At 37.5% G+C, this 26124-nt stretch overlaps 1 protein-coding gene across 2 annotated transcripts in view; it reads right to left on the bottom strand.

Moving 5' to 3' along the window:
* The window catches only part of Zfpm2 (zinc finger protein, multitype 2), a 437310-nt gene that overhangs the window by 209065 nt on the left and 202121 nt on the right, over positions 1-26124 (bottom strand). For both annotated transcript variants that reach the window (NM_001130501.1, XM_039079162.2), the window contains one exon: positions 7267-7385. In NM_001130501.1, the coding sequence (NP_001123973.1) occupies positions 7267-7385 (119 nt within the window). The remainder of the gene's footprint in view (positions 1-7266; positions 7386-26124) is intronic.

Below are 26124 nucleotides of genomic sequence, written 5' to 3'. Positions count from 1 at the left end.
CAGGTAGAATGCAAAATAAGAATTTAAAAGTTAATTAGCCCACATAATGAGTTTGAGTTTTGCCTGAACTATATGAGACAGTGTGTGTGTGTGTGTGTGTGTGTGTGTGTGTGTGTGTGTGCATGTGTGCTTGTAAAACCACAAACTCTGAATAAATGAGGAATTGTGTCAATGGATCTCATATTTCAAAATTCTCAGTCAAAGCTTTTAGAACTTGAAAAGACTATTGCCAGAAGGAAATTATGTCAAAAGGAAATAAGGTAAACACATGGTTCAGCTATGCATAAAATCTGTATTTTGGAGACAGGTAACAATTATCAGAGAGGGCAGAAATGTCATAATTTCTGCTTCCAGTCTGGAGTTACTGCCTCAGAAGACAGTCTAATTCCAATTGTTGTCAACCATCACAATTGTGCCTTCATCACAACAGAGCCAGTCCCTCCAATTATTAGACATATGATTAATCTAGCTTTCTACAGGATTCTCAAATGATGTTTTAGTTTCGTACTTTCAGACATATATTTTATAGACTATTTTTAATTTCTGTGGCTTCAATACCCCTTTTCTCTTTTGACTCCTTTGCATTCTTCCCTTAAAACAGAAAACCCAAAAGTGCTCTCATTCTGGTTTGGAAATATGTCATTGCCCAAGGCTGTGACACATTAATCGTCCTCCTTCAGGTCTTCCCGGGCAGCTTTCCTGTCCACTCAGTTTCCACTATTCCCCGGATAGCAGATACGGTATAAGAGAAGCCAGGATCTTGCCCTCCCTATGAGACAAACGTACAACCTCCATCAATAATGTATTTCCCCAATGGTTCCCAAGAGGAAGAGGGTACAATTAAAAAGGTCACAAGTCAGTGCTCTAATAGAACCTAAGGGCACCCTTGAATGAAACTGGCTCAAGCCCAATTAGTGGAATCAGTACATTTGTCTTCTCTTGGAACAACCCTGCTCTTATGGTTCCCATCAATTCAGTATAAATCTGACTGATCTTATCCAAGAAGTTAATAGAAAATGGCTCACAGTGGGAGACTGCCACCTCAGTTTCCAAGCAGAGACAGATGGAATTTCCCAGATGGTTTGTCACTGGAAAGTGAGATGCTGGATCTGACTTCACAGAGAGCATGGTGGGACAGAACACCTTCTTGGCCTGTACCCACATCACAGTGAAGGATGCCACTGATTCTCTTGTAAATAGATCTTAATTGCCTCCCTGGCACAGCAGCCCGTCCCTCCCATCTCGAAGGGTTGAAGTTCATCTACATCTATCACAAAATCATCAGGCACATACTTCCCCAGAGTGTGCAAAGTCAAGTAATAGGTGTAGTTGCCCGGTTCCACTGAAACTTCGTGGGAAGAAGATCCACACAAATAAAATTGGCACAAGCGTGCATCTACTGTGTTAACGGCTGCTAAGTCGGGCAGATGAGGCAGGACTATAGCAGATGTAGAAATAAATGGATATACTAGTCCTGAATAAGGAGGGGTCACGATTCCCTGCTTCTAAGCAAGAAAGGATCTCTTATTTAAAGCCTATTTTCCCCCTATATATAAGCTAGCCATTGGCCCGTAGATAAGGAGCTCGGTGATAGGGCAAGTAAACAATGTGGAAAGGACCCTAATCCTAGCAAGGAGAGAGCAGAGTGGAAATCCTCAGAAGAGGTTATCTGTTCCAGAATGGAGACTTCAGGGAAAGTTTACATCAGAGGCAACCTCGTGCAGAGCAAGGAAATACTGCAATGAAGAAGGGGGGAAGGAGAGGAAACAAAGGAGTTCAACCTTGTTAAGCACAGGTAAGAGAGGGTACAACATCTACCCCACCAGGAGCCCTGAGGCAGTTCACAAGGCCAAGTTAAAAAAAAAGAAAGAAAAACATTAAGGTCTGCTCAGTCTTTACCAGTTCCGTTTCCTTTGTGCACTTTAGGATTTGAAGCACAGGCTTAAGGGATCCTGTGATTTAGGACATACCGTTGTCTAGATTTTAAATGATGAGGAAGACAGAAGGCAGAAAGAGCAACTGAGAGAACAGTGTGATGAACCACCGGCATGTGAGGGAGGTAGGAGCTGAAGCATTGTCAGGATCTGGAAGAAAGGCATGGAAATGTGGATGGCGGCTCCGAAGAACACTGGAAACAGAACTGAGTGTGAGGAAGGAGAGCACCGGTTGTGGTTCCTAACAGGAAATAGAGAGGAATGGGCTGCTGTGAAAGAGCCAGCATTTGAGAAAGGGAGCGGGGGTCGAGTGGGGAAGGCCAGTAGGAGAGGCACATCAAGTGGTGGAGATATGCTATCTCCGAGAAAGCTCAAAAAGCCAAGGTTAGCGATTTCTGTTTAAATGTCATTTGTAAATTAGTAGCTGAAGCTTTACAAGTGGCGATGTTCCCTGAGGCACTGGGAACAGAGGGAGAAGAGAAGAAAGGCCAGAAGTGTTTTGGGAAACATGCACAGTTAAATTAAAAAGAGCCAAGGCTCTGAAACAGGAAAGTAGAGTAATACCGAGCTTTGATGCAGATGAATATTAAAAAGTAAGCTATCAATCACAATGTCAACACCAGCCCCCTCCAAAGGATTTACTGAATGCCTGTTACGTGCCAATGGTAGAGGTCCAAATGGAACAATAAAGATTCAACAAATTTCAGTCCTCTAGAGTCAAAACTTGAATACTGCTTTTCAATTTAGTTTGCTACTGTATCTCCCTTTAGATCTATTGATTTTATTACATATTACACATACACATGTGTGTTTTGCATGCATACATGTCTGTAAACCATGTGGGTGCTTGGTGCTCACACCTGTCAGGAGAGGGCATTCAATCTCCTGTGACTGGAGGTCCTTACTGTTGTCAGCCACCATGTAGGTGCTAGGAACTAAATCCAGGTCCTTTGCAAGGGCAATAAGCGCTCTTAATCTCTCAGGTGAATCTCCACTCATCCTTAATCCCTTTATTTTAGAGAGTGCCTGGGTATAACTTTTACAAAATCAGACTCTGAGAGTGGCTCAGGTTTATTTCGGGAAGTTACCTCAGAAGAACTCCATCAGGAATGTGCAACGTATGGCAGGATGGGAAACGAGGCTTGTAAAAGACACAATGTTAACCTAATTGGAGACCAATTTCATTGACAAATTTTAGAGAACAGTGTGGATGAGAGCTCAATCTCCATAGAAACATGAAGAAGAGTGGGTTTTTTTTTTCAGTCAACTTGTGTTTGTTACTCATGGAAAACTGTCATTCAGGACATGAAATCTCTTAATAATTTCAGTTTGCCTGGTCTGAATGGAACTTGTTCCTGAGCTGCAGAGTATCCACAGATTGATAAACAGACGAGAAAACAGAAACAACACAGGTGTTTCCAGTAAGCAACCAGGAGTGCTTGAGCGATACAGGAATGTATATGCTTACAACAGTGTTTGATGGGATGAAACTGGGGAACTCTAGCAAGATGTGGTCAAAAATCAATGTCAGGAAAGAGATAGAACCAGAAGAGAAGAAAAAGGAGGCATCTGCCAAATGGGATCATAATGGCGTGGATCAAGAATTGCTAATTCATTTCTGTTCCAAATTTCTATGATAATGACTACTCTGAAACTTTTATGAAATTTAATGTAAGCATTGTTTTATTATTAGGTCAATACCAGGAACCCTTCAAATATGCATTGCCTGTTTGAAGAATTTAATGTCACAAATGAAAACCAAACAATTTTCTATTCTGATTGAGTAGAGTGAAATGAGATTTTTCTATCAATTTTCATTTTTTAATTCATCAGGCCATGATGAGTTCAATATTATATGGCAATATGGGACTTTGTATATGTGTTCTATTTAATTAAGGGTGTACATAGAATCATTCCAGAAGTTGGTTGAATCCACTCAAATAGCCAGCTGGGAACGGTGGGTGCATTCACAAGCAAGATAGTACAAATGCTACCAAAATTCTAGACATTCAACCTTTTCAATTAGCATGGTCTTTGGTGATATTAGTTACTACCATGTACTAATTGATGAAAGACTCAGCTTATCACAAAGATCATTGTATTTGGAAGAATATAAAAATCATCAAAGGCATAATATACACATACTTTTCCTGTTCAGGGCAGACATTGGTCAGAATTTAAAGTGAATACTGCTAGTCCTTTACATTCTCAATTAATAAAGCCATATGAAAAAGAAGTCCCAAGACTCTCAAAAGCACCAATATAAGAAACTACAACTGCACTTTATGGTATTGGGCAATGCTGAAGTAGAAGTGTTGGAATTGCTAAGCAGTTCTTGAGGGGCATGTCACAAGCCAGAAAAGAAACTCTCAAGATGTCATAGACTTCTGAAATCTTGAGATTGTTAATTTTCTGTGTTAACTCAGAGGATGTTTTAAACTAGAATTGATGTTTAAATTAATAAACTCTGAACAAAGGAAATAACACCCTATAATACAGGTAGATTTCATTCAATGAATTGACAGTCTAAATATATGAAGCAGATTGACTACTCAGGGCACAGGGAGATGACAGCCTTTGGACTTCAACCAAGAACTCTTCTAGATTCCAGTTTGTCAACCCACAATAACAATTTTGAACTTACAAAGCTCCCTTCTTGCCTGACCGAAATCCTTATAACCAATCTCTATACTCAGATACAGCCTGTTGCTTCTGTCTCTATGCAGAATCATAGTTACTTGGCAAAGAGCTAAATTTAACCATGCAATGTCTCTAAACACCGTAGTCAACGGTGTTACATGTTTAGTCTGGGACAGGCTCTGTAAAGCTCTTAATGTAGTGCATTGAAATAGATCCATTTATATAAGGTGACAGGTAAGCAACAGGGTGAGTACCTGCTGATAATTCCTGATTGCTTCTCCAGTCTCACAAAATCCTTATGAGCCAAGTTATATTATTTCCACATTATAGACAACATTTCTGAGAATTCAACTTGGGTGTAGTAGTAAATACTTTCTTGGAAACTAATGATTTAACTTACTGAAGTGTACATCTTTCCCTCTGCAATGCTTTGTTACAGAGATAAGTATGTGTTCTCTCATGTAAAGTATACCTGGCCCAATACCTGCTCTTACAACGCTGTTGCTGCGATTATCAAGCCTTTCCAGCACGAAGCATCTACCAAGATAAGACGCTATTGCTAAGACAAAGTCCATTTATACATTCAGTCCTTTATATTATTCTAAGAGTAACCCCTTGGCTAATCAGTTTTTGCATTTTTTTCTATATTGAGCTGTATGTTTTTCAGAATATCTTATATACATACAAACGCCCGGTCTGCCAAGGCTTACCACAGAAGGTGGAATATTATTTACGTACTTCAAGATGGAGACTTGAAAGATATAAAAAGGATTTGACATCTGGCATGGTGACTCAATTAATTACTGTGTTGGATTAATTAGCGGGCTGAACCTCCTGAGCCAACATCCTGAATATTAGGAGAGTAACATTACATCGGTTGGCAAACAAGGAGTTTAAACGACTGTTCTAATTTAAATTTGATTCAGAGTTGTGTAATGAAGGGTTAGTAAGCTATATGGTTTTGATAAGGAAAAACTTTATCCTGCTATTAAAAACGTATTGAAGTACTGTCCAAATTCTGAAGATGCGATAAAATTGCATAAATATTTGACTAATTATGAACTGTTAAGAAGTCTGAGTACCAGAGCCAACATTTTGCCCAAGGTGAAGCAAACAATTTTTTTCTTTACTTTTAAATCGTGCTAAAAATATTCTATAGATATTCTACCCAAAAAGCAGCATGGGAAGACTTAGACATTCCTAGAGATTAAAAATCAAACTAAAAAATCTGGAATCAACAGCCAGAACTTTTGTCTTTTCATCTATGAAACTCCAAATTAAAATGCAGACTTCTTAGGATAATGGATAATGGAACTAATCAATCCTCAAATTTATCTATTCTTGTCTAAATAAGCATCCACTATGGAATCAGCATGCTAATGAAGTAGGATAACTTACATATAATGACTTAAAGTTTGATTAGGTTCTGGAAGAGAAAACTTTTTCAAGGGAAAAATATTTAAAAGTATACTTTAGTATAATATCTAAATTTTATAATTAAAAAGGTGTTGCTTACAAATAATTAAAGTTTTAGACTCTCAAAAGCATAAATTGAGTTAGTAAGTCATTTCTGTAAGAAATTATTAGCAACAGCTGATCTGGGACCACTGAAGACTCACTTGTCGTACAGAGTCGCAAAAATATCGAACCCTTCAAATATAAACTGCACTGTGTAAAAACATTAAATGTGGCCCATCATAGCTTGTGGAATGGCAGAGAAGTGTTAAAGACACAACATGATCCCCTATAAGGAGGAATGAGCATTTGTGTTAAACCTCCACAAGTAGGGTTTATTTTTCATACATTACAGTTTGACAGATGATAAAACATCAGGAAAGTACATGTATATGTGTGTGTGTGTGTGTGTGTGTGTGTGTGTATAATCTGTGTGTTTGTGTGTGTGTCTGTGTGTGTTGGTATAAAGATTTATAAAATGTTTTATTTTAATAGTGATATGATTTTGATTATAATAAGTGGGAAGAAACTTTACTAGTTCATAAATGAACTACAGGTGTCATTTCAATGGCAGAAGATATTGACGGGATGTCTAGGAAATGATAAAACTTTGCGGTGGCCTCTGGTGGCAGTTTTAAGTATGATTTCTGTCTTAGTTCTCAAATGTCAGTCAGGCAGTGCTAGAGAACAAATAGAAACATCTAGGTGAGGTAGGAGACTGGGAAGTCTACCTTTCCCTTTTGTACCTTTCAATGGTTTGAGAAATCAGTTATCCATTCAGTAACAAACAGGTGACTTCTCTGACCTCAGAACTTTTATGGAAATGTGAACATAATTTATAGTGTGGGCCATGACCCTGGTCCTCTCAGTTACAGGCAGTACTGTGGAAGGGTAGCAAGGCTGTTTATTTCTTATTCTTTTTGGACACCTACAATTTGTGTCTTCCACAAAATAAAGATCAATGCGCATAGTATTACATGTGAACAGACTAAGTCTGGCTAAGCAGATAGAACAGGGAGCTGATAAGTTGCCTCACTGGTCAACCATTTGACATGATTAAGTTGTTTCCTTTGGAATTGTCCGTCATAGTAATCAGAGACAAACCATTGGAAAATATTTTGAAGTCCATAAAATCAACAAAAAACCGCAAACATTTCTTCCTGAAATCTAACTGGGAAGAAAACAGAGATAAAATTGACAAACAAAAGTGTTCAAACATCTTAGAAGGTCCACATACCAAGGAATTATTGTTCAAGTCCATCTTCCCAGCGAAAGGGCCCCAGGTTGTTCCCACCGGAAGCTGCTGCCGACTCTGAATCTTCCTTTCCCCATCTCTCTGAAATACTTCTAGCTCTCCTGCAGATGTGAGAACACAGGTGATTAGAACTCCTGCACACACATCCTAACAGTAGCGCCTGTTCTACATTTGCTCTACACATCCAATGTTTTCAGGATTCATAAAAGGAAAATCAATTGCGCTTCCCTGAGAAACAACTGTCCTTGGTATTCTTCAAAGAACGCATGTCTTTATAATGCATTTACACTCAGTCCAGCTTCTTTACTGCACTTTCCACACTCAGTATCCACAGAAGTCATCATTAAAAAGCAACATTTGCTTAAAAAGCATTGATAGACTGCCAAAACAGGAGAAGACGTTGGAGAATAAATGATGGGCAAAATTCTTGCATCTACTCAAAACATTTGAAGGGCAACTATATAGAGAGTTTCTAATAGCACTTGAAAATCTTCTGGAATTATTAATAGTTTCATGGATAAAGTAAGTACATATTCAAATAAAGAAAGGTTCTTCTTTTCTCTCATAAAGCTGTTCTCTCCCTCCCTCTCCCTCCCTGTCTCTCTCTCTGACTGTTCAAGACTATATTCTTCATATACCAGAGAAACACTTCAAAACCACTAAAGGAAATAAATAAATAAATATAATACACACATTTTATAGATTGGGAATTAATTGAGAACTTGGTTCATTGATAAGTTACTATAAAATGAATAAAGTCTAAATGGCTTGAGCATGGTTTAAGATGAACAGGAGTTCTCATTAGTGATTCCATCAATATTTTTATCCTTCAATTACTGTTGAGTCATAGGACGATCCAAATCTTTTAACATTTTAAAATACTGTGTCATTAGTAGAGTTTACTCTCTCATGTTAGCGTTTCTTCTCGGCCTGTTCAACAGCAGATTAAGAAGGAGGGATTATTAAATAAAATGAACGCCTGGTGAAAAGCCACATGGATTAGAAAACAGGAAAAAAAAAGATCAAAGTAGATTCAGTACCCTCCACTGTGATAGTCTCTGTAGCCACATATGTATGTATGTGGGGAGCATGAGATGGAGGACAGTTTCCATCTGCAGGTTGTTGAAAGCAGCCCTATCAAACTGAGCTCAGTGATATTGCTTCCCCGTTCTTTATATTTGTATCTTTATGTATTAAGTATCAGCATCATCTTTTGGGTTCTTATTATTACCCATTTCCTAAAACACAATAGAGGTCTACAAACCTTTTCTATACTAAAATATATCACAATACTTAAAATGTTTCCATTATGAAATACAAATTCATTTGTGTCTCCAAAGGGGAACCGAGAACACGGTCCCACTCTACCCTTAGGGACATCGTGTACATGGCCCCTTCTCCTCATACCCTTCCCTTGGCTACTGATTTAAGAACGCAAGAACCCATCACATCAATCAGAGAAAGAACTGGAAGAGGTTGAAGGGGCTCGAGACCCCATATGTACAACAATGTCAAGCAACCAGAGCTTCCAGGGACTAAGCCACTACCTAAAGACTATACATGGACTGACCCTGGACTCTGACCCCATAGGTAGCAATGAATATCCTAGTAAGAGCACCAGTGGAAGGGGAAGCCCTGGGTCCTGCTAAGACTGAACCCCCAGTGAACTAGACTATGGGGGGAGGGCGGCAATGGGGGGAGGGTTGGGAGGGGAACACCCATAAGGAAGGGGAGGGGGAGGGGGATGTTTGCCCGGAAACCGGGAAAGGGAATAACACTTGAAATGTATATAAGAAATACTCAAGTTAATAAAAAAAATAATTGAACATAAAAAAAAAGATAGATAGATATCCCTCAGTGCGTTTTACGAGAGTAGAGCAGAACCAAGAGTGATCAGAAGTGAGGAAAATGAATGCAGAATTCAAAGACAGTTTTACGTAAACACCTTGGTGGCAAATAACATTCGAGCTCACATGCTAAGCTCTGGAGCTTATTCAGAATATGAGTATGTAATAGGTTTTTGGTTTTTTTTTTTTTTTGCACATGGAATAACAGACCCACTTCTGGGATTTTCCTCTGAAAGAGTTTTAAACCCTTGTACAAAGATTTTGATGAATACATTGGAATCAGCAGCTTTCTCTGGAAAATTTGTCAAAGACAAAGCAAAGCCAGCAACCTATTTTCAAGGCAAGGACTTTACCAATTGAGTCATGCCCCGGAGCTCCTCTAGCAATCCATTTTAATGTCAAAAAATTGTGTAGAAAATGTCTTTCAATTTATGCATATCAATTTGTTTAAACCTTTAAAAATAATTTTTGCATTCACAGAGAAAATATCTAATGTCTCTCAGAGATGAATTCTAAATTTTTTCAACTGTTAACATTTAAATAATGCCTTCATCTAAATATTAATAATTTTCATTTGGACATAAGGATGATGTCTAAATAAATTTGCTTATGTTTATACATTTTTAAAAGCCATCATTTTTAAGTGATACCAGAGGAATCATGAACATCTTTTAAACCCTCCTTGAAAAGTAATTCATCCTGTCTTTCTGCTTTTGACATATTTCATTTGGAAAGGGTTCAGCCTCAGTCAAACAGACTCTTATCTATACCTGTGGATTAACAATCAGACCGGTCTTTAATGGAATACGAACTAGAAACTTAGGCCAGATCATAAAGTAATATCCAAATACCTCCTAAGTTGTCAGGCATCTCTAACTATGTCTTAAAATTTTAAACAGACCAAAAATACTTTGTGAGTTCTTAAATGCCCAGTAATTGTCTAAGCTCTCAACTCAACCTCTTCCACTTCATTAGGCAAATTCCAGTTTCCTTTCTTGCTCACTGAGAAGCTATTTTGAAGCTTGGGGAATTCTTTGTTGTTGCTAAAATAGCTTAAAAAACTAAATCATTTATTTGTAACTGTGTTTTTAAAAAGCCACAGCACAGCACAAGCTATTAATAAGTGTTTGGTACTAAGAAACAACAAAAATATGATATTGATGACTGGTAATTATGTCTGCCTTACATGTTACTTAAGAATATACTATTTTAATTATTTTAAATATCAATAGGCATTATGTGAAGTATTATGTCACTAAAAGCAAGGTGCTTTTTATACTATTTGTCCAATAATCAGCTGAGCAGTCCTTAAAAAGTTCTTCTTAAAATAAGAACTAGCCCTCACCACTTAGTAAAGCGTTTTCCAACTCTGTTGGTTCATGTTAACCAAATTTAGCTTCCTGTGCTTTATCAGGTTCCTGACTGATAGATCCCAGTACTATAACCAGATTGTCATAAAATGGATGCTTTACTTGAAGTGTAGAAGAAAAGCTAAACTGCATACCTAATCTGGGGCTCATTTCTTCATCCATCCATCCATCCTTCCACCCATCCATCCATCCATCCATCCACCCACCCATCCATCCATCCATCCATCCATCCATCCATCCATTCATCCATGATTTGATATCTATCTATTAAGCACTAGAGCAGCAAACAACATGCACCTGGGCCTGGAACATGTTGCAGGTTATGGAGTTCACATGGGTTGGATAATGAAATGATTAAACTGAGTTACTATCTGTATTTTAATAGTTAGAAGAAAATTGTAAGGATGAAACTCAGGTTTTCAATTTGCGAGCACGGGCTTTTTGGCCATGTGCCTTTTGAGAAGCCGAGGGATTGCGCAACGGTTTGGTGGAAGAAGGATCAAAGTCTTTATGAAAATAATGACTGGTGACAAGGTGAAGTTCAAGTCTCTAGAGAGAAGGGATTAGTGTGGAATGAAAGGCTTAAGAAGGGTTCTGTACCGGATGGTGAGGGAGTCCTGGGAATATCATGGCAGCCGGGGGAAGTGACTTAACACTTTGAATCTCAGTTGTCTTATACAAAAAAAAAAAAAAAAAGCAATGATTATTGTTATGCAAAGAACCTAACAAATATTTAGGATTTCACCAAATGATTACCCAATGTCCCCACGGTCTGTGGTCACATCTTTCTTTGTCTTCTCTATCCGAATCACTTCATATTTTAGTTATCTTCCTCCTCGGATCTCCCAGATTTGCCTGTCTTATCAGAAGATTTCAGGCTTTTGTCAACTCTGACTAAGTGTCAGACCAGCTCCCATTGCAGGCACCATCGCTGCCAGGATCAGCTTATTAAAATTCCACTAATCTTTTAGTATAAGATCTTGCGGTCAGTCTCTTTTGACCCCTCAAAGGGAGTGTCTCTGCCCAGACCCCACTCCTTCCGTGAGGCTGTCCACAGCATCTGCCTAGTGAAGGGTTCTGCTGTGCAGAGGACTGATCTCTCCACACAGAGGTCGGTGTTCCTTATCATCCCTTCTTCCTCATCTCCTGCTCAGAGCCAACCCTGTTCTGGGAATTGTTACTGATACCCAGTAAACACCCACCATGCTTTTGTGTTAACAGACCCCATTAAAGTTCCATAATCAAGCACAAAAGATGTCTTCCTGCATGATGTTTCTTTGAACTCAAGACCTGAATTATTCCCTCATATTCCTACTGCACCCAGAGTCTATTAATTATTCCAGAGTGCTTTCTTCTTCATAATTTCTTTTACCTCAACAAAAATATGGACGAGTGGATCCACAGAGTTCTAAAATATCTATCTCTGGGTAGACAACGCTCTTCAGTGTGTGGTATTTACAAAATTGAAATTGAACTAAATTAATTATGCATATATTTTCATAATACAATGGGTGTCAATTGTAGGACATTTACAGTTGACTTTCATATCAGAAAAAATTGTCTCAGTGTGTTTTCTTCTTTATTTTACAGCATTTACATGTTCCCTTTGATCGGCCTCCTACTGCTCTCATGGATACACCTCATGTGCAAAAGATAGAGATAACAGAAAAATGACGCCTTTATTTCTCTGTCTCCTTCATAGTTCTGTAGCCTTCAAAACAAAGCCTTTTTTTTAACATGCTGTGTAGGTTCACAGAAAGTATCTGAGACACTTAGGACACTCTAATCAATTTTGGTTAAAGATAATATTGTTAGTGCTGAGGGCTGTTTCTCTTATCTCCTTGATAATGCATACTTTTAAAAGTCTGTGATTACTCAAAGGCTTATGATAGCTCCACTTTAAAAAAAAAAAGGAAGAAGCTAAGTCAAAGCATGGCCAAACCCCCCACAGCTTTTAAAAATATCAACCCACTTTTAGGGCTAAATAAAATAAATTGACCGGTGGAAAAAATAATTTCGGTCACCAGAAATGACCTCAAATCTTTTGCAATTGCTTCCTCCCTTAAAAGGATCTCTTAATATGCCTCTTTAGAAACAAAAGTCTATATAAATAGTATACAAAAGAGGAGAAAGATGTGGGATTTTACCATCACCATTCACGATCAGCTGAATTCAACTGAATCCTGCATTGAGTTGGTAACACAGGCGTGTATGGCTATTTTCCTTAACATCTCTGAACTGTGGGCTCAGCTTTCAAAAGTGGTGGGGGCTTCAAGCAAATGAGATGATAGCAGATCCTATTTCATTTGCTGAAAATAAACTCTGGATTGGTTTAAACTTAGTTTTAAATATATAACGAAATTTCAAAGCAGGCCACATGAATTGGTTTGTAATGTTTATCAGGCCTCACTAGAGCAGAGGGCTATAGCTTCAGAACCCATATTTATATTTGCTTCATGGTTGGAAAACATTATACATCATGGTATCAAACATGGACAGCCCTGAAGTCATGCTGAGTTCAAAAAGCGTTCAAAGATGCCGAGACATTTTCAAAGTCAGCAAAGGTGGCCAAAGTAAGGCAATGCTTCTCGCTATTTTATGTTTTAACCATTTGACAGCTGTTGGCCAGACACACGAGAAGGTTAGAACATTTCCCTGTCGACTCTCTACAAAGCCACACCACAGTCTTGCCACCAAACGGTTTCCTCAAGCACTAATAACCGCACGTCCCATCGTCCTCCTAAGACAAACAACACCATTTCCTTTATGCGATATTGATGCATCCCTAAGCACTGTTTGACTCAGTAAGTGATAGCTGTTAGGGATGGCCACAAACTGCCATATAAGGATAGTTTTTCCAATCCCCTGTCTCAATTTTTGAGTCATACAGTCACAACACACACTAAACTACTGTTTTGAACATAAACTTGAAATACGACATTCCCTATTCAAGTACTCCAGTCAAACTCTGATAAATCAGCCTGGCCAAGTAGTGATCTTATCCCTTCTGACTCTTTAATAAATCGAACCTTGTAAGTTCCTACTGTTGGAAGTTGTCACTAAATGAAATTGTGACCTTATCCGGCACATGAACTTATCCTGCTGACAACTACATTTATTGTGAGGATAAGAAAGGGGGAGAAAAAAAAGAAAAAAAAAGGAATAAAGGAAAAAAATGAGATCTTTGATAATTCTGATCTTAGCCATATGTAACTCTAACAGATGGGATCTTTTTGATGTTCCATTAATGATTTGCCAAAGATGAGTCTATGTAGAGAAAAATGCCCACCCATGGTAAGAGCGGAGGGAGCGCCACACATTGTATTAAAGTGCACCATGCGGTTCTAGGGGGCAGAAGCAGATCAGTAGCTATTAGTCGATTGCAGAGAGCTCTGGATTAGCTTGTAATCACACTGCAAAGACAGCAGAACAGTGGCAGTGAAGAAGAAACAGCGTCTCGTAGAGGCCACATTTGCTGCCCGAAAACTCTGTAAAAAAATACTGGCATTTTCTAAAACTCCACAACAATTCAAACCACTGTGTTTCTCAAGAATGCAAACCACTTCCTTGGGCTAAGGCTCCTAGAGAGTTATAGGAAGGTGTCAATGCGCATCATTGTTTAGGGAGCAAATTACCTAAGTGCTCTGAAATGCTGTGTGCTTTACAAACTTGGGTAATTTTTACTGTAATACTTTGAATGACCTCACGAACTAAATCTGAAGCAAGGTTCTGTGGGAAGGTCCCCTGAAAACGACCACTTGTAATTATCATCTTTCGGAAAAGGGGAAGAGATATAATATGGGTACAGAAAATAATATTGCTCATAATCTAGACCAGTGGTTCACCCTCCTAGTGCTGCAACAATAGTTCCCCACGTTGTGGTGAGCCCCAACCATAAAATCATTTTTGCTGTTATTTTGTAACCGTAACTTTGTGATTTGTATGAATTATAATGTAAATATCTACTATGAGGGATATCTAATATGTTCCTTCTCTGAAAGGGCTTGTTTGACCCCCTCCCTAAAAAAACCATGGCCCACAGGTTGAAAACTGCTGATCTAGATTAACAACTGTAGGCGCTTTTATAAACACCGTGATGTAAAATTACCTACATGTTTCAACTTCATGTCTAAAGTATATATGGGGGGGAGGAGAATCATCTTACCTTGCTCTCCCCTCTATGGTCTCTATGCACATGAACGAAGACATGGATAAAACACTCATGGCAGGTATCTGGAAACATGTGCTTGGTGTGCCTCACTCTGGGCCCACAGAAGAAAAGTGAATGGAAATAGGAGCTGCTGTCTTTTGAGCCCTTTTAGTTGCTGGAAAGGAGGCAACAGGCCTTTGCTCAGAAATCTGCTACAGTTGGCTTCCCTGCTGCCAGAAACCTGTTCTGACCTTCTGGACAACACTCCATGTCACTGCCTGACCTAATACCACTTCCTGTTCTGAATCTTGAGAAATAGTTGTAGGTTATCTTTGGGAGCTCTATGCTTAAGGGGAATCATTGTGCAAGTAAAGCAGGCTTGGCTGGTAGACACAGGAAGCAGTCATTGGGAGCACCAGTCTCAGAGAAGCCACAGTGGGGATACAGGAGTCTGGACTTCCCAGGGCTGCTAACAGAAGCCTGACTTCTCCAGGAGAAACTCCAAAGGAAACTTTGGAGAGAAATCAGTCATAGATTCTGTCTGATGTAAAGCGAGAAAGGAAGACTTTTTAAGCAGCCCTTAAGTCAACAAGCTTGACTGATGATTCATGACTGTAAACTTTAGTCCCCCTTATTTCTTTGTTTAGTTACCATGTAATCTGTCAAAAAAACCCATGCTTTCTCCTAGGCTACTGCCATCAGTTTCTACTTCGTTACTTCACTTACATAGGACTTGATACAAATTTCAGATGATTTTTAATGAAAAAAAATGTCCTCTGTGTTGATTTGCTGAACACTGTTTTGCTGGTAGCCAATAGTAACCCAAGATCTAGTAGGTCTTCAACCTTGCAGCATGGTTTAGATGAAGTTGAGAAGGACACCGACAACCTTGGGTAGATAAACATCCCTAGGCACCAACTGAAATGTGGTGAGCACTGCCTGGAAGGAAAGGTCAGGGTGAGGAATAGAAGTGCGACCTGTCTGATCGCAACATTACAAAACCAAAGGGGATTAGACAGATGAGCAAATGACATGAGGAATCTATTGAAAGCTTTTAGCCTAGTTGGAGCAAATAGTAACCTAATGTGATGTTCTTTCAGTCAGCCATGAGAAGTAGAGATATCCACTCAGAGAGGTATTCTACTGAAGAATTTTAGATTTTGAATTAGAGAACATTTTGATTCAGTAACAAATTTAACTAAATTATTAGTTTAAAGGGTCTACAACTTATAAAATACTAAAAATATAACATGCAACTAAATAATATTGACCCCATGAGTTCACAATCCAAGCCTAACACCATTGCCAGAATATTATATAGACTGTAATGGACTGTGAATCCTTGCATGGATCTTGGGAGCATCACTTCTACACGTAAAAAGTACTAAAGCGTAATACTATCAATCAGGTTTTGTCAACATGTGGTATCGCTGGAAAACACATTATGTATTTATTTGGTTAGACAATCCCTTAGTCCCAGGATTATATGATTCATAAAGCATCATACTGACAAAAAGATACTTATTTCCAAAGTTTGAGCATGGAATTGTTAAAAACTATTCTTAGTTTCATACAGTACTTCTAAAAATTAAAACTCTATTGGCAAGATTATATATATATATATATATATATATATATATTAAAATCACATAAAAATGACGAGAAAATTGGGATAAAGACAGGCTCCTTCATGCTACTTTTGGGTGTTGATAGTAAGACTTACCGGGACTTAAAGGCCCCACGGTCCAATATATTTCTTAAAAACAATGATCATCTTTGTTCTGTGTGAATCTTCCATCATCCACTGCTCATTTACCACTGTCTAATCAGCCTTCCCAGACTCACTCCACCTCTGTATCAAAAGTCCACAGGTGGGGCCATTCTACTCTATTATCATCTATATTATTTTTCATTGGTTTTCTCTGTTATAATGGGGATTCCAGATACCTCTACAGTGTTTAGTATTTGGTAGGGTTATAGGTAGTACACAGGCATTATGATACATTTTTATAATCATATTTTTAGGACATTATTCAAACCAAGTTAAATTTGAAGTGATAAAATTAGTGTTATTCTGGATTCCAACCCTGGCCTTCCAACTCTCTCATGTTTCATTATTTTCCTTAAAAATTATTGAAAGCTAGGAAGTGAGCTCAGGCTCATGTAAGCCCTTAGAATGATCCAATATAAAATCAGTCGCCACATCATTTGGAAGGCAGAATGTTTGTGCCTAAAAGACAGTCCATAGACAAATTGATAGGAACAGCTAAAAGTAAACCATGGGAAAGTATTGCAGGAGAGAGAGTGGGAGACTTGTGTGAATATCAGGAGTTCACAATAAAAACTTTCACATCCTTGTTCCAAAATTTCAAGAAAGAAGCACAGCATTCAAGTAATGAAGTTCCACACCAAAGTGTATTCTTTAGAGAAAAGATTTACTCTGTCTGTTTGCCTGTCTGTATTCTGTATTTCTCCGTCTCTGTCTCTGTCTCTGTCTCTGTCTCTGTCTCTGTCTCTGTCTCTGTCTCTCTCTCTCTCTCTCTCTCTCTCTCTCTCTGTAGCTTGGTCTGTCCTAGAACTCACTATGTATCCCAGGTTAGCCACAACTCAGGGCAATCCTCCTACCTCAGCCTCTCAGAGCAATGGATTTACAGAAAACCAATAAGTTATTTAATAAGCTAACTAAACCTCGGTGATTAAACATATCATGTTATTTGCAGCATAAGAAGTGATATGACTCCTTATTCCCAAAAATCCAGAATGCAAAAGACATCAGAATATTCTAAATGACTCTCAAGAATGTTAGTCCTGTTGATAACACTTCTTCTGGAAATGATTCTCAGATATGAAATTGTATACAGCTATTCAATGCTACTAAATTCACAATTATTACCTCCTTTTCATTGTAAATTTATAACACACTTAAATATATAAGTGCATTAAATATATATGTCATTCCCTTTTCTAAATTTGTTAGTGGGGTATTGGCTCTGACTCCGAGTCTCGTGTATCCTAGGCAAGCTCTCTACCACCGTGCTACATGCTCAGTGTGCATCTCATTCTTCCTTCGTCCCTACTCTTACTCTCCTCTTATTCTCCTTGGCTTTTTATCTCTTTACTATAAAGACTGCATATGCTTACCAGATTTCACAGAAGTAAGAAACGAAGGAAGAGGATGAAGATAGTAAACAGACTGGTAGATACTACTCATGAGCATATCATTGACAAATTCAACGACTGCTCTCAGATCCAAGGCTGGGTCCTTTTGTGGACACAGAAAGAGCTATAGCTGAAACTGTCATTTTTTTGGAGATGTCCAATGTATAATATATACATCTTCACATGTCTTAAGTCCACCATATATTACTTCTACATGAAGAATTCCAGGATGATTTTACTCATAAAAACATTCAACTGAATTTTAATAAACATTTACTCATTCAAAATTATGTATGAACTACTCTAAATGCCAGATACAATATTGGATCTTGGATGTAGAAACTAGAATGTTCTATGGATCATTTTTGTATGTGGTTTATTCTAATTGTGGTGAAATACTCATTGCATGGGTAATAAGTTTATGGTGGAGGTATAAGATAGTTTTCACAGGAATGAGATGTCAAAGGGAAGAACGAAGGGTAGAGCAGCCCCACTCACTCCTTTACTCTTAAAAATCAGAAACATCTTGTCCCAGAAGGACTAGGTGAGGAGAAGGGATGAGGTTAATAGGTGGAGGGATTTGTAAGGACAGGAAGGGGGGGGCTGCAATCAGGATGTAAAGGGAATAAAAAATAAATTATTGAAAAAAATCAGAAACAACCATTTTCAAAAGTGGACAAAATACAGTGCTACCATGGAAGGTGCAAGGATATTTGCTATATTATACATGAGTACTTACAAGGCAGAGATTTAGAGATTATGACAGCATTGCTTTAAGATAAAATAATTGCCAAATGAAACTGAACAAATTGCTGGCAATCATTATAACAGTTTAGATTGCTGTAATGACCATTGGCAAGATTCTTTTGAAATTATTATTATTATTATTATTATTATTATTATTATGCATAGATAAGAGTATATTATTCTTAGGCAGAATAGTACTTTTGAAACATCTTGGAGATGCCTTCAAGTACTGAATTTGATATAAAATATTCTTAGTATTTGCAATTTTATTTTGCTGCTTTCCAGTAATTTTGACTGAGATGATGCAATAATTCTGGAAACTTTCATGTTTTTCCATGTGCTAAAGTCCAGATAAAAAAGCTCATTTCCAAATGTATCTATTGAGGCCTCTCATAGTGTTTCAAATAGAGAGTCCATCCACACACTTTCTCTCTAGGTCTGATGAGCTCACTCAGAAATAATGATGCAATGTTTGATAATGAAATCAAATACCCAGAAATAAACATAATTATTTAAAAATATAGAAAAGGCAGGAAATAAACTTTGCTTCCTTTAAGAAATTTTCCACAGTTTTACATCACTACAAATGATTTAATGATGACCATATATCATAATACTCAAAGAGTTAAACATGTACTAAATAAGAAAGATATCTTTAAAATACAACTATGTAAATGGATAAATGTTACCTACCAATATTAGGAGCTTCAATAAGTGTCAGAAGCTAGAAAACCTATTAGAGCAGTGCATGCCTGTTAAATGTGATGAATTTTGGTTTATAATGGAGAAGTGAGCATAAATATAAAGATGGCTCATCATAAGCTTTTAAAGAAGAAAACAGCATTCTGCAAATCGACTTTGATTGCTTTGTAAATAATATCATTCATCTAGAGGAACTAAGGAATAAATAAGTATAGTGATATAGGAATCATTGTTCATACTTCTTAGAGTCAAAAAAATAATTTGTTGAGGTGTAGTCTATAGCTATATAGTGCAATGCTAAATACTGGTCCTGAGGTCTGGTTGACCCCAGGGACTAGGAGATACTGATCTACACCAAGTGATGCTCTACAACCTTGATCCTCAATTTAAAACAATTGGTTGAACAGAGATACCAACAGCCTATACCTGGGAAGAAGAGAGGAAGGCAAAGTTTCATTTTCTAGGCTTGGGGTCTGAGGTCGGACCACAGGAGGGAGGGAGAGAAGGTGGAGAAAGTATAAGGTGGAGAAAGTATAAGTAAGGGATTAATCAGATCAGAACTGTCCAGCAGGGCTGGCTAGTAGAGTAAGAGCCGCCCAGGCAAAACATGGCAAGTCATATCTCAGGGTTATTGGCGGAGAAGTAGACATAATATCATAGGAGGTAGTTATCTACTCAGCTCTAGAAATTTAAAGGGTTATTGCAAATATAAAAGCTTTGTGTCTTTTATCTGGGATCTAAATGTTCAAAGATGAGGTAGAAGCCTCCAATTGAGATTAAATATTTGCTACAATAGCATTATAAAAATTTTAGTCGTAAGCATGCTGTATTCCCTCTTTAATCAGAATTAAGACATGAATTCCCTTAAACTCTATATTATTTTCTGATTAATGAAATTATACTGTAGTGAGCATGCCATTGCATATAATGAATATAAATACAATCATAAAATAGCCCAAAGGATACATATAACATTTAGTAAATTTCTATATTGCTTTGTGTGGAGTGCAAGAAGTCTGATTGAATTTACAAAGAGCAGAAGAAGTCCTAAGAGGATGTGTATTACTGACAAGGAGCCCAGTGCCTCAAAAACATGAGAACTGGTAAATACTTCCTCAGATCAGTCTTCGGGAATAGGCAAAACCTTACTCTGTTCCATATGCAAAATTTCACAGGGTATACAGAAAACACTGAATGCATCTTCCTCGTCCCAGATGTCTATAGCCTGAGACTGCCTCCCTAAAGAGAGACAACTGAGACAAGCAAACACCTCCTGCTGTGTTGTGCACAAGAAAAGTGTTGTGGTTCCAGGTTGTTGACTGAATGGTGTGGCTCCATCAAAATGCCCATGGCTCACCTGACTCTAGCTTTTGAGTATGTTTGTCTGGTGTCTGCCCCTTTCATTCCCTGATTGCCCCAGTCTGGTTTGCAATATGAAATCCTGTAGGGTTCATGAGATCCCTAGATCACTGAAACAGTGAATTATATGGACTCTCGTGCTTCAGTAGTGGGCAGGACGAGGGGATGTTGTTGACCGTCATGAGCAATGGCTTAAATTTTCTGTTCTGCACCAATGACATATAGCTAGTTTCTTATGATTGTTTAAATAAAATGTACTATTTGTCCCAGACTCATGGACTTGAACACTTGATTCCTGGCATTGTAGGACTGCAAATAATTCATAGGTTAGAGAGCCAACTTATCAAGTTTCAGAAGGAAAGAAGATCTTTGCAGGCTACTGGGCAACACATTATTGGCAGGGCATTGGAGTAATGTATTTGGCTTCATTTGACCCATGCCTTGAGAAATTTGTCCGAGACTAACTTAAAAAGTAATAAAGTAATGGACTTATCTCTTAGATAGGACAGATTTCTAGGTAGCATAGCAGTGAGTCTGAAGAACAGTTACTATTGACTACTCATACAGATCTAAGGTGAAAATGAGCACAAGAAAGGCACAAAGAAATACAAAAATATGCAATTTGGAAGTTAAAAAAGCACTAGGAAGCTTAACATTAGAACAGAATCACTTGGTATAATTGCTAAGATTAGAACTATTAAAGAGAATCTTCCTGCTTTATGTTTCAAAGGTAGAAAATGTGCTTCAATTTGTCTTTTTTTTAAAAAAATTTATTGGATATATTTCTTTACTTCCATTTCAAACATTATTCCCCTTCCGGTTTCCTGTCCATAAGCCCCCATTCCCTCCCTTCCCCTTCACTCATGCAGGTATTCCCCCTATACATCCCCCTTATTGCCCCCCATATTCCCCTGCACTGGGGGTCAAACTTTGGCAGGATCAAGGGCTTCCCCTTCCACTGGTTCCCCAACAAGGCTATTCTTTGCTACATATGCAGTTAGAGCCCTGGGTCAGTCCAGTCTTTCAGTAGTGGTTTAGTTCCTAGAAGCTCTGGTTGGTTGACATAGTTGTTTTTATGGGCTTGCAAGCTCCTTCAACTCTTTCAATACTTCCTCTAATTCCCCCCAAGTCCTATTCTCAGTTCAGTGGTTTGCTGCTACCATTGACCTCTGTATTGGACATGCTCTGGATGTGTCTCTCAGTCCGGTCCCTTTCAGCATGCATTTTTTAGCTTCATCAATCTTATCTAGTTTTGGTGACTGTATATATATAATGGGCCACATGTGGGCCAGGTTCTGAATGGCCATTCCTTGAGTCACTGCTCTAAATTTTGCTTCCATATCCCCTCCTATGGATATTTCCCCCCTTTTAAGAAGGAGTGGGAGCATCTGCATTTTGGTCATCCTTATTCTTGAGCTTCCTGTGGTCTGTGGATTGCATCTTGGGTAATTCAAGCTTTTCAATGGGAAAAGACTAAAGGGGTTTCTTGGTAACTGCTTGAGCCCACAAAGCAGCAAGGATCTATCCCAGACTGCCAACTGATTTTGCAGTGTCCACCACCAATATGGTTCTAGCTTCATATGCACCAAGCTGTGGTATAGAAGGAATATGACTTCTTCCTGTGTTGTCTTAAAGAGGTGTTGAGGACAGGCGGCTTACGTCAGGGTCAGTGTCTACAAGGAGATTCAGAAGGTCCCAGGATGAGGGTTTTGATGTCAGAGCCTGTGCTGTTGAGACTTCATTTGAGGATGCTAAGGCTGAGAGACAGCTGCCAAACAGAGCAGCATTAAGGGAGGAGAGAGACTGCAGAAAAGAAATGTGCATTAAATAAGGGTCAAAGGTTGAGTTGAGGAGCCATTTAAGTTATTTCAAACTGAAACCTCAGGTAGTAGACATGGAGGGACAGAATTTTATGTTTATCTTGATGAACTGCAAACTTGCTTTGGCTCAATATTTTCTCACTACCTCTCATTCTTCCCTTTTTTGGATGGTAACATATATTTTGTGCCAATATGTATTGGAAAAGTGAATATGTATGTATGTATGTATGTATGTATGTATGTAGGTATGTTTGTATGTATGTATGTATATGATGTATGATATACTATGTTCTGTCATCTATCTATCTATCTATCTATCTATCTATCTATCTATCTATCATCTATCTATCTATCATCCATCTATCTATCTTACAATGGTCAGAATATAAAAGTCACCTTAAGTCGCATAGAATATTTTGACTTTGGAACAATGTTGAGACTGATAAATGCTATGAGGACTTCTGAAGTTAAACTAAACTCATTTTACATTATGAGAAGCCATGAGGCTATGTGGTCCAAGGGGACATATGTGGTGGTTTAAATAAGAAATGTCCCTCATCAGCTGATGCATTTAGACACTTAGTCTGCAGTTGGAATTGCTACTTCTGGAGGTATATCTCAGTTGGAGGAAGTATATCATATCACTAGAGTCAGGTTTTTGGGATCCACAACCTTACCTTAAACCCTATCTCTCTGCTCCCTGTGTGTAGTTAATATGTGACCAGCCAACTTTGTTATGCTGCTACCATGGCACAAGGGCTAACCATCCCTGCCATTGTGGACTCCATTCCTAGAACGATTAAGACTGAATGAGTTCTTCCTTCCTTAAATTGTTTTTGGTCATGATATTTTGTCTCATCAACAGAAAAGTAACAAATACATTAACCGTGAGCAGCAATTTCATTTTCCACTTCCTCTAAAGCAGTCTACATAGAACATGTAAGAAAAGAGTCGGATGCAAGGCTGTATATACAAAAGATACTCAGCATAGGTTATATATTTTATCTTGACCTTTCCAAATAATTAAATGAAAAAAGAAGCATATAGACAAAATTTCCTTTCTTTTAACAGTTAGACTTCATAATGTTAACTGGACAAACTAGTAATAAAGGAATATACAAAACCAATACTGAAATATCAAGATAACAGGAATAGGTCCTAGTGTTGATTCTACCAACATAGGTAATGCAGAGTTTTAGATAACACAAACCCTCTACTGGTATTCTGTTCTTGCCTCACAGCTAAGCCAAGCAAAGGATATGGCTGGGAAAGTTAACATCAGAGGTGATTGACCCATTCCATTTCTAGATTATGAGGATTAACTGCTCCATTGACATTATGTTGACATCATAGACTTCCAGAAAGGAACAAAAAGAAAAAAAAAAGGAATACACTTACATGTTAGTTGAAAGATTGTACAGTCCTCTTTAAAACAATAAAAAACAGTTATGCAACCTAGCTGGTTATTGTTTTAAAACTCCTCTTCAAATACTCCCAATTATAAAATAAAAATTAAACTTAAAATATTAGCTAAGTACACATAATATGCAGACATTTCATTTGAGCCCTTTATCGCTTAGGTCTTACTGATACAGTAGACTAAGGAAACTGTCTGGGAAATAAACTAGGAGTCCTTGTTAACCAATCAAATGAAAGCAAGAGCATCTTAGTTATCATAATATATTTTTCAATTAGTTAGAGTAACCATTTTATTTTTCTAAGTTATTTAATGTACGGTACCTTTATCTACCTTTTCTAAGTTATTTATCTAATGTAATGTACGTACCACTGTTTTCTTAACTCAGTAGATCCCCAACTCAAATTACTACAATGAAATAAAATATGAGATAGAAGAACTGATCAAGATCCAAATATAGGAAGAGTAATTTTCTTACAGGAGCCATGACTACAGGAATGGAAGTAAAGTCAGTTGTTGATGCTGTAAATGACATTTATTAACATGCAAAGGTATTTTCATTGTAAATTTAAAGACAATATTAATTTGTCAGCCTGAAAATGTACATTATTCCAAATATAAAGTCATTTATTTTACCATTTCTCTTAAAACATTAATGATTGTGTGACCATTTACAAAGAAAATATGTCAGCTAAAATCCTGTAGAGATGTAAATATCTTATTATTAACATAGTACTAATATCTTTCTTCAATTTAAAAACCTAATCTTCTAAGCTAAGAATTTTAAACCTGAAACAAAGTAGCGCTTTAGAAAAACATCATATTTTTAAACGAAAACATGATTTATATATTTATTTATTTTTCATTCTCAAGGCCGATGAGTGAGTAGATCAAGGTTGAGAATAGTTGTATTTACTGTTACTTTTACTAACCCATAATAATTCAAGAAAGACTGTGCTTCCATGGATCAGCTGCATACAAACATGTGGCATGCAGGTCTGTCTAAGCTCACTTCTTGATTCATTTATTAAACAAATAAACAAAGCATATCACTTCCACATCTAGTCCTATGAGGATGTGTTTGGCAGATCATTTTCCTTAAGCAATTTTGCTTAAATGATGATGATTGAATCAATACTTCAACTTTGCTTATGTTTATTATAAAGCAACATTTTCTACCGTGTTGACTTTTATACCTCTGTTCCCCAGAACATGAAATTATCTGAATATATATAATAGGTATATAGTAAATACAATATGCATATAATACTATACATATATAATATATTCAAATATATTCATCTATATATTATTGATCATATTTATAGATCAATAATACATATGTAGTCACTTTCTACTTTGTTATATGGAATATAATAAAGCTGGTAAAATCAGAGCTGAAGATTAAAAAACAGAGCTTAAAGCAAAAGAATATTACACACTGTATTGGAAATGAGACTACTTAATAGAATAAATTCTAAAGCACTTAAGAGAAATTAATTTGAATACACACAATGCAATTACAAAGGAAGAAGAGGCCAGCATCATTAAAGCAGGTTGAAAGAAGACTCCATTTACAAATCACAGCAATCCCCACTTGACCTCACTTAGAATATTGTTAGCCATTAATGTAATCTACTGTTCCAATTGAAATTGATATTTTTTTTCATCCAGAATCGGTCTGACATTGATACAATCACTGACCATGTCCTATGTAGTTCAGTCTGTATGATTTTCCTGTTCCCACTTCTTATAATATTTAGTTAAAAACATCATATTTTAGTTTAAATATTTTCTAATTGTGAACCTAATCGATCAAGGTTTTGTAACTTGTTATAACAATAGTGGAAACAAAGATTAAAAGGGGGCGCACTACAGTACACTTTACAGCAGTCCTCCATCTTATGTACAAATACTCACATTCTCCATGCGCATTTACTCAAGCATCCAAGAAACTCCCATGTCCCTGGATGCCTGTGCATGCAGGAGTGCGTGCTCTCGACCTGGGTTTGTTTTATTGTCTTGTCTATTTTCCATTACATGCTCCATGATAAATAAATGCACCCCTTGTGTAATCCTTGTTCTCCTCGGGAATAATACTGTATTTGGAGAAGAGTATGGATTTAATATTCCATATATGCACAGGAGCATGGTTGGTGAGGACAAAAAGGGAAAGAGGGAATGGGAGGCAAGAAAGAAGAACAAGGGAGAAAGGCTGGAGAAGTAAAGGGAGCGATATTTGTCAAAGTATATAGAGAGGCTTTCATTG

The sequence above is a fragment of the Rattus norvegicus genome, chromosome 7 (genome assembly GCF_036323735.1).
Source record: "Rattus norvegicus strain BN/NHsdMcwi chromosome 7, GRCr8, whole genome shotgun sequence".
Lineage (NCBI taxonomy): Eukaryota > Metazoa > Chordata > Mammalia > Rodentia > Muridae > Rattus > Rattus norvegicus.
Note: the sequence above shows the minus strand (reverse complement) of the source record. Positions and strands in the feature narration are given on the sequence as shown.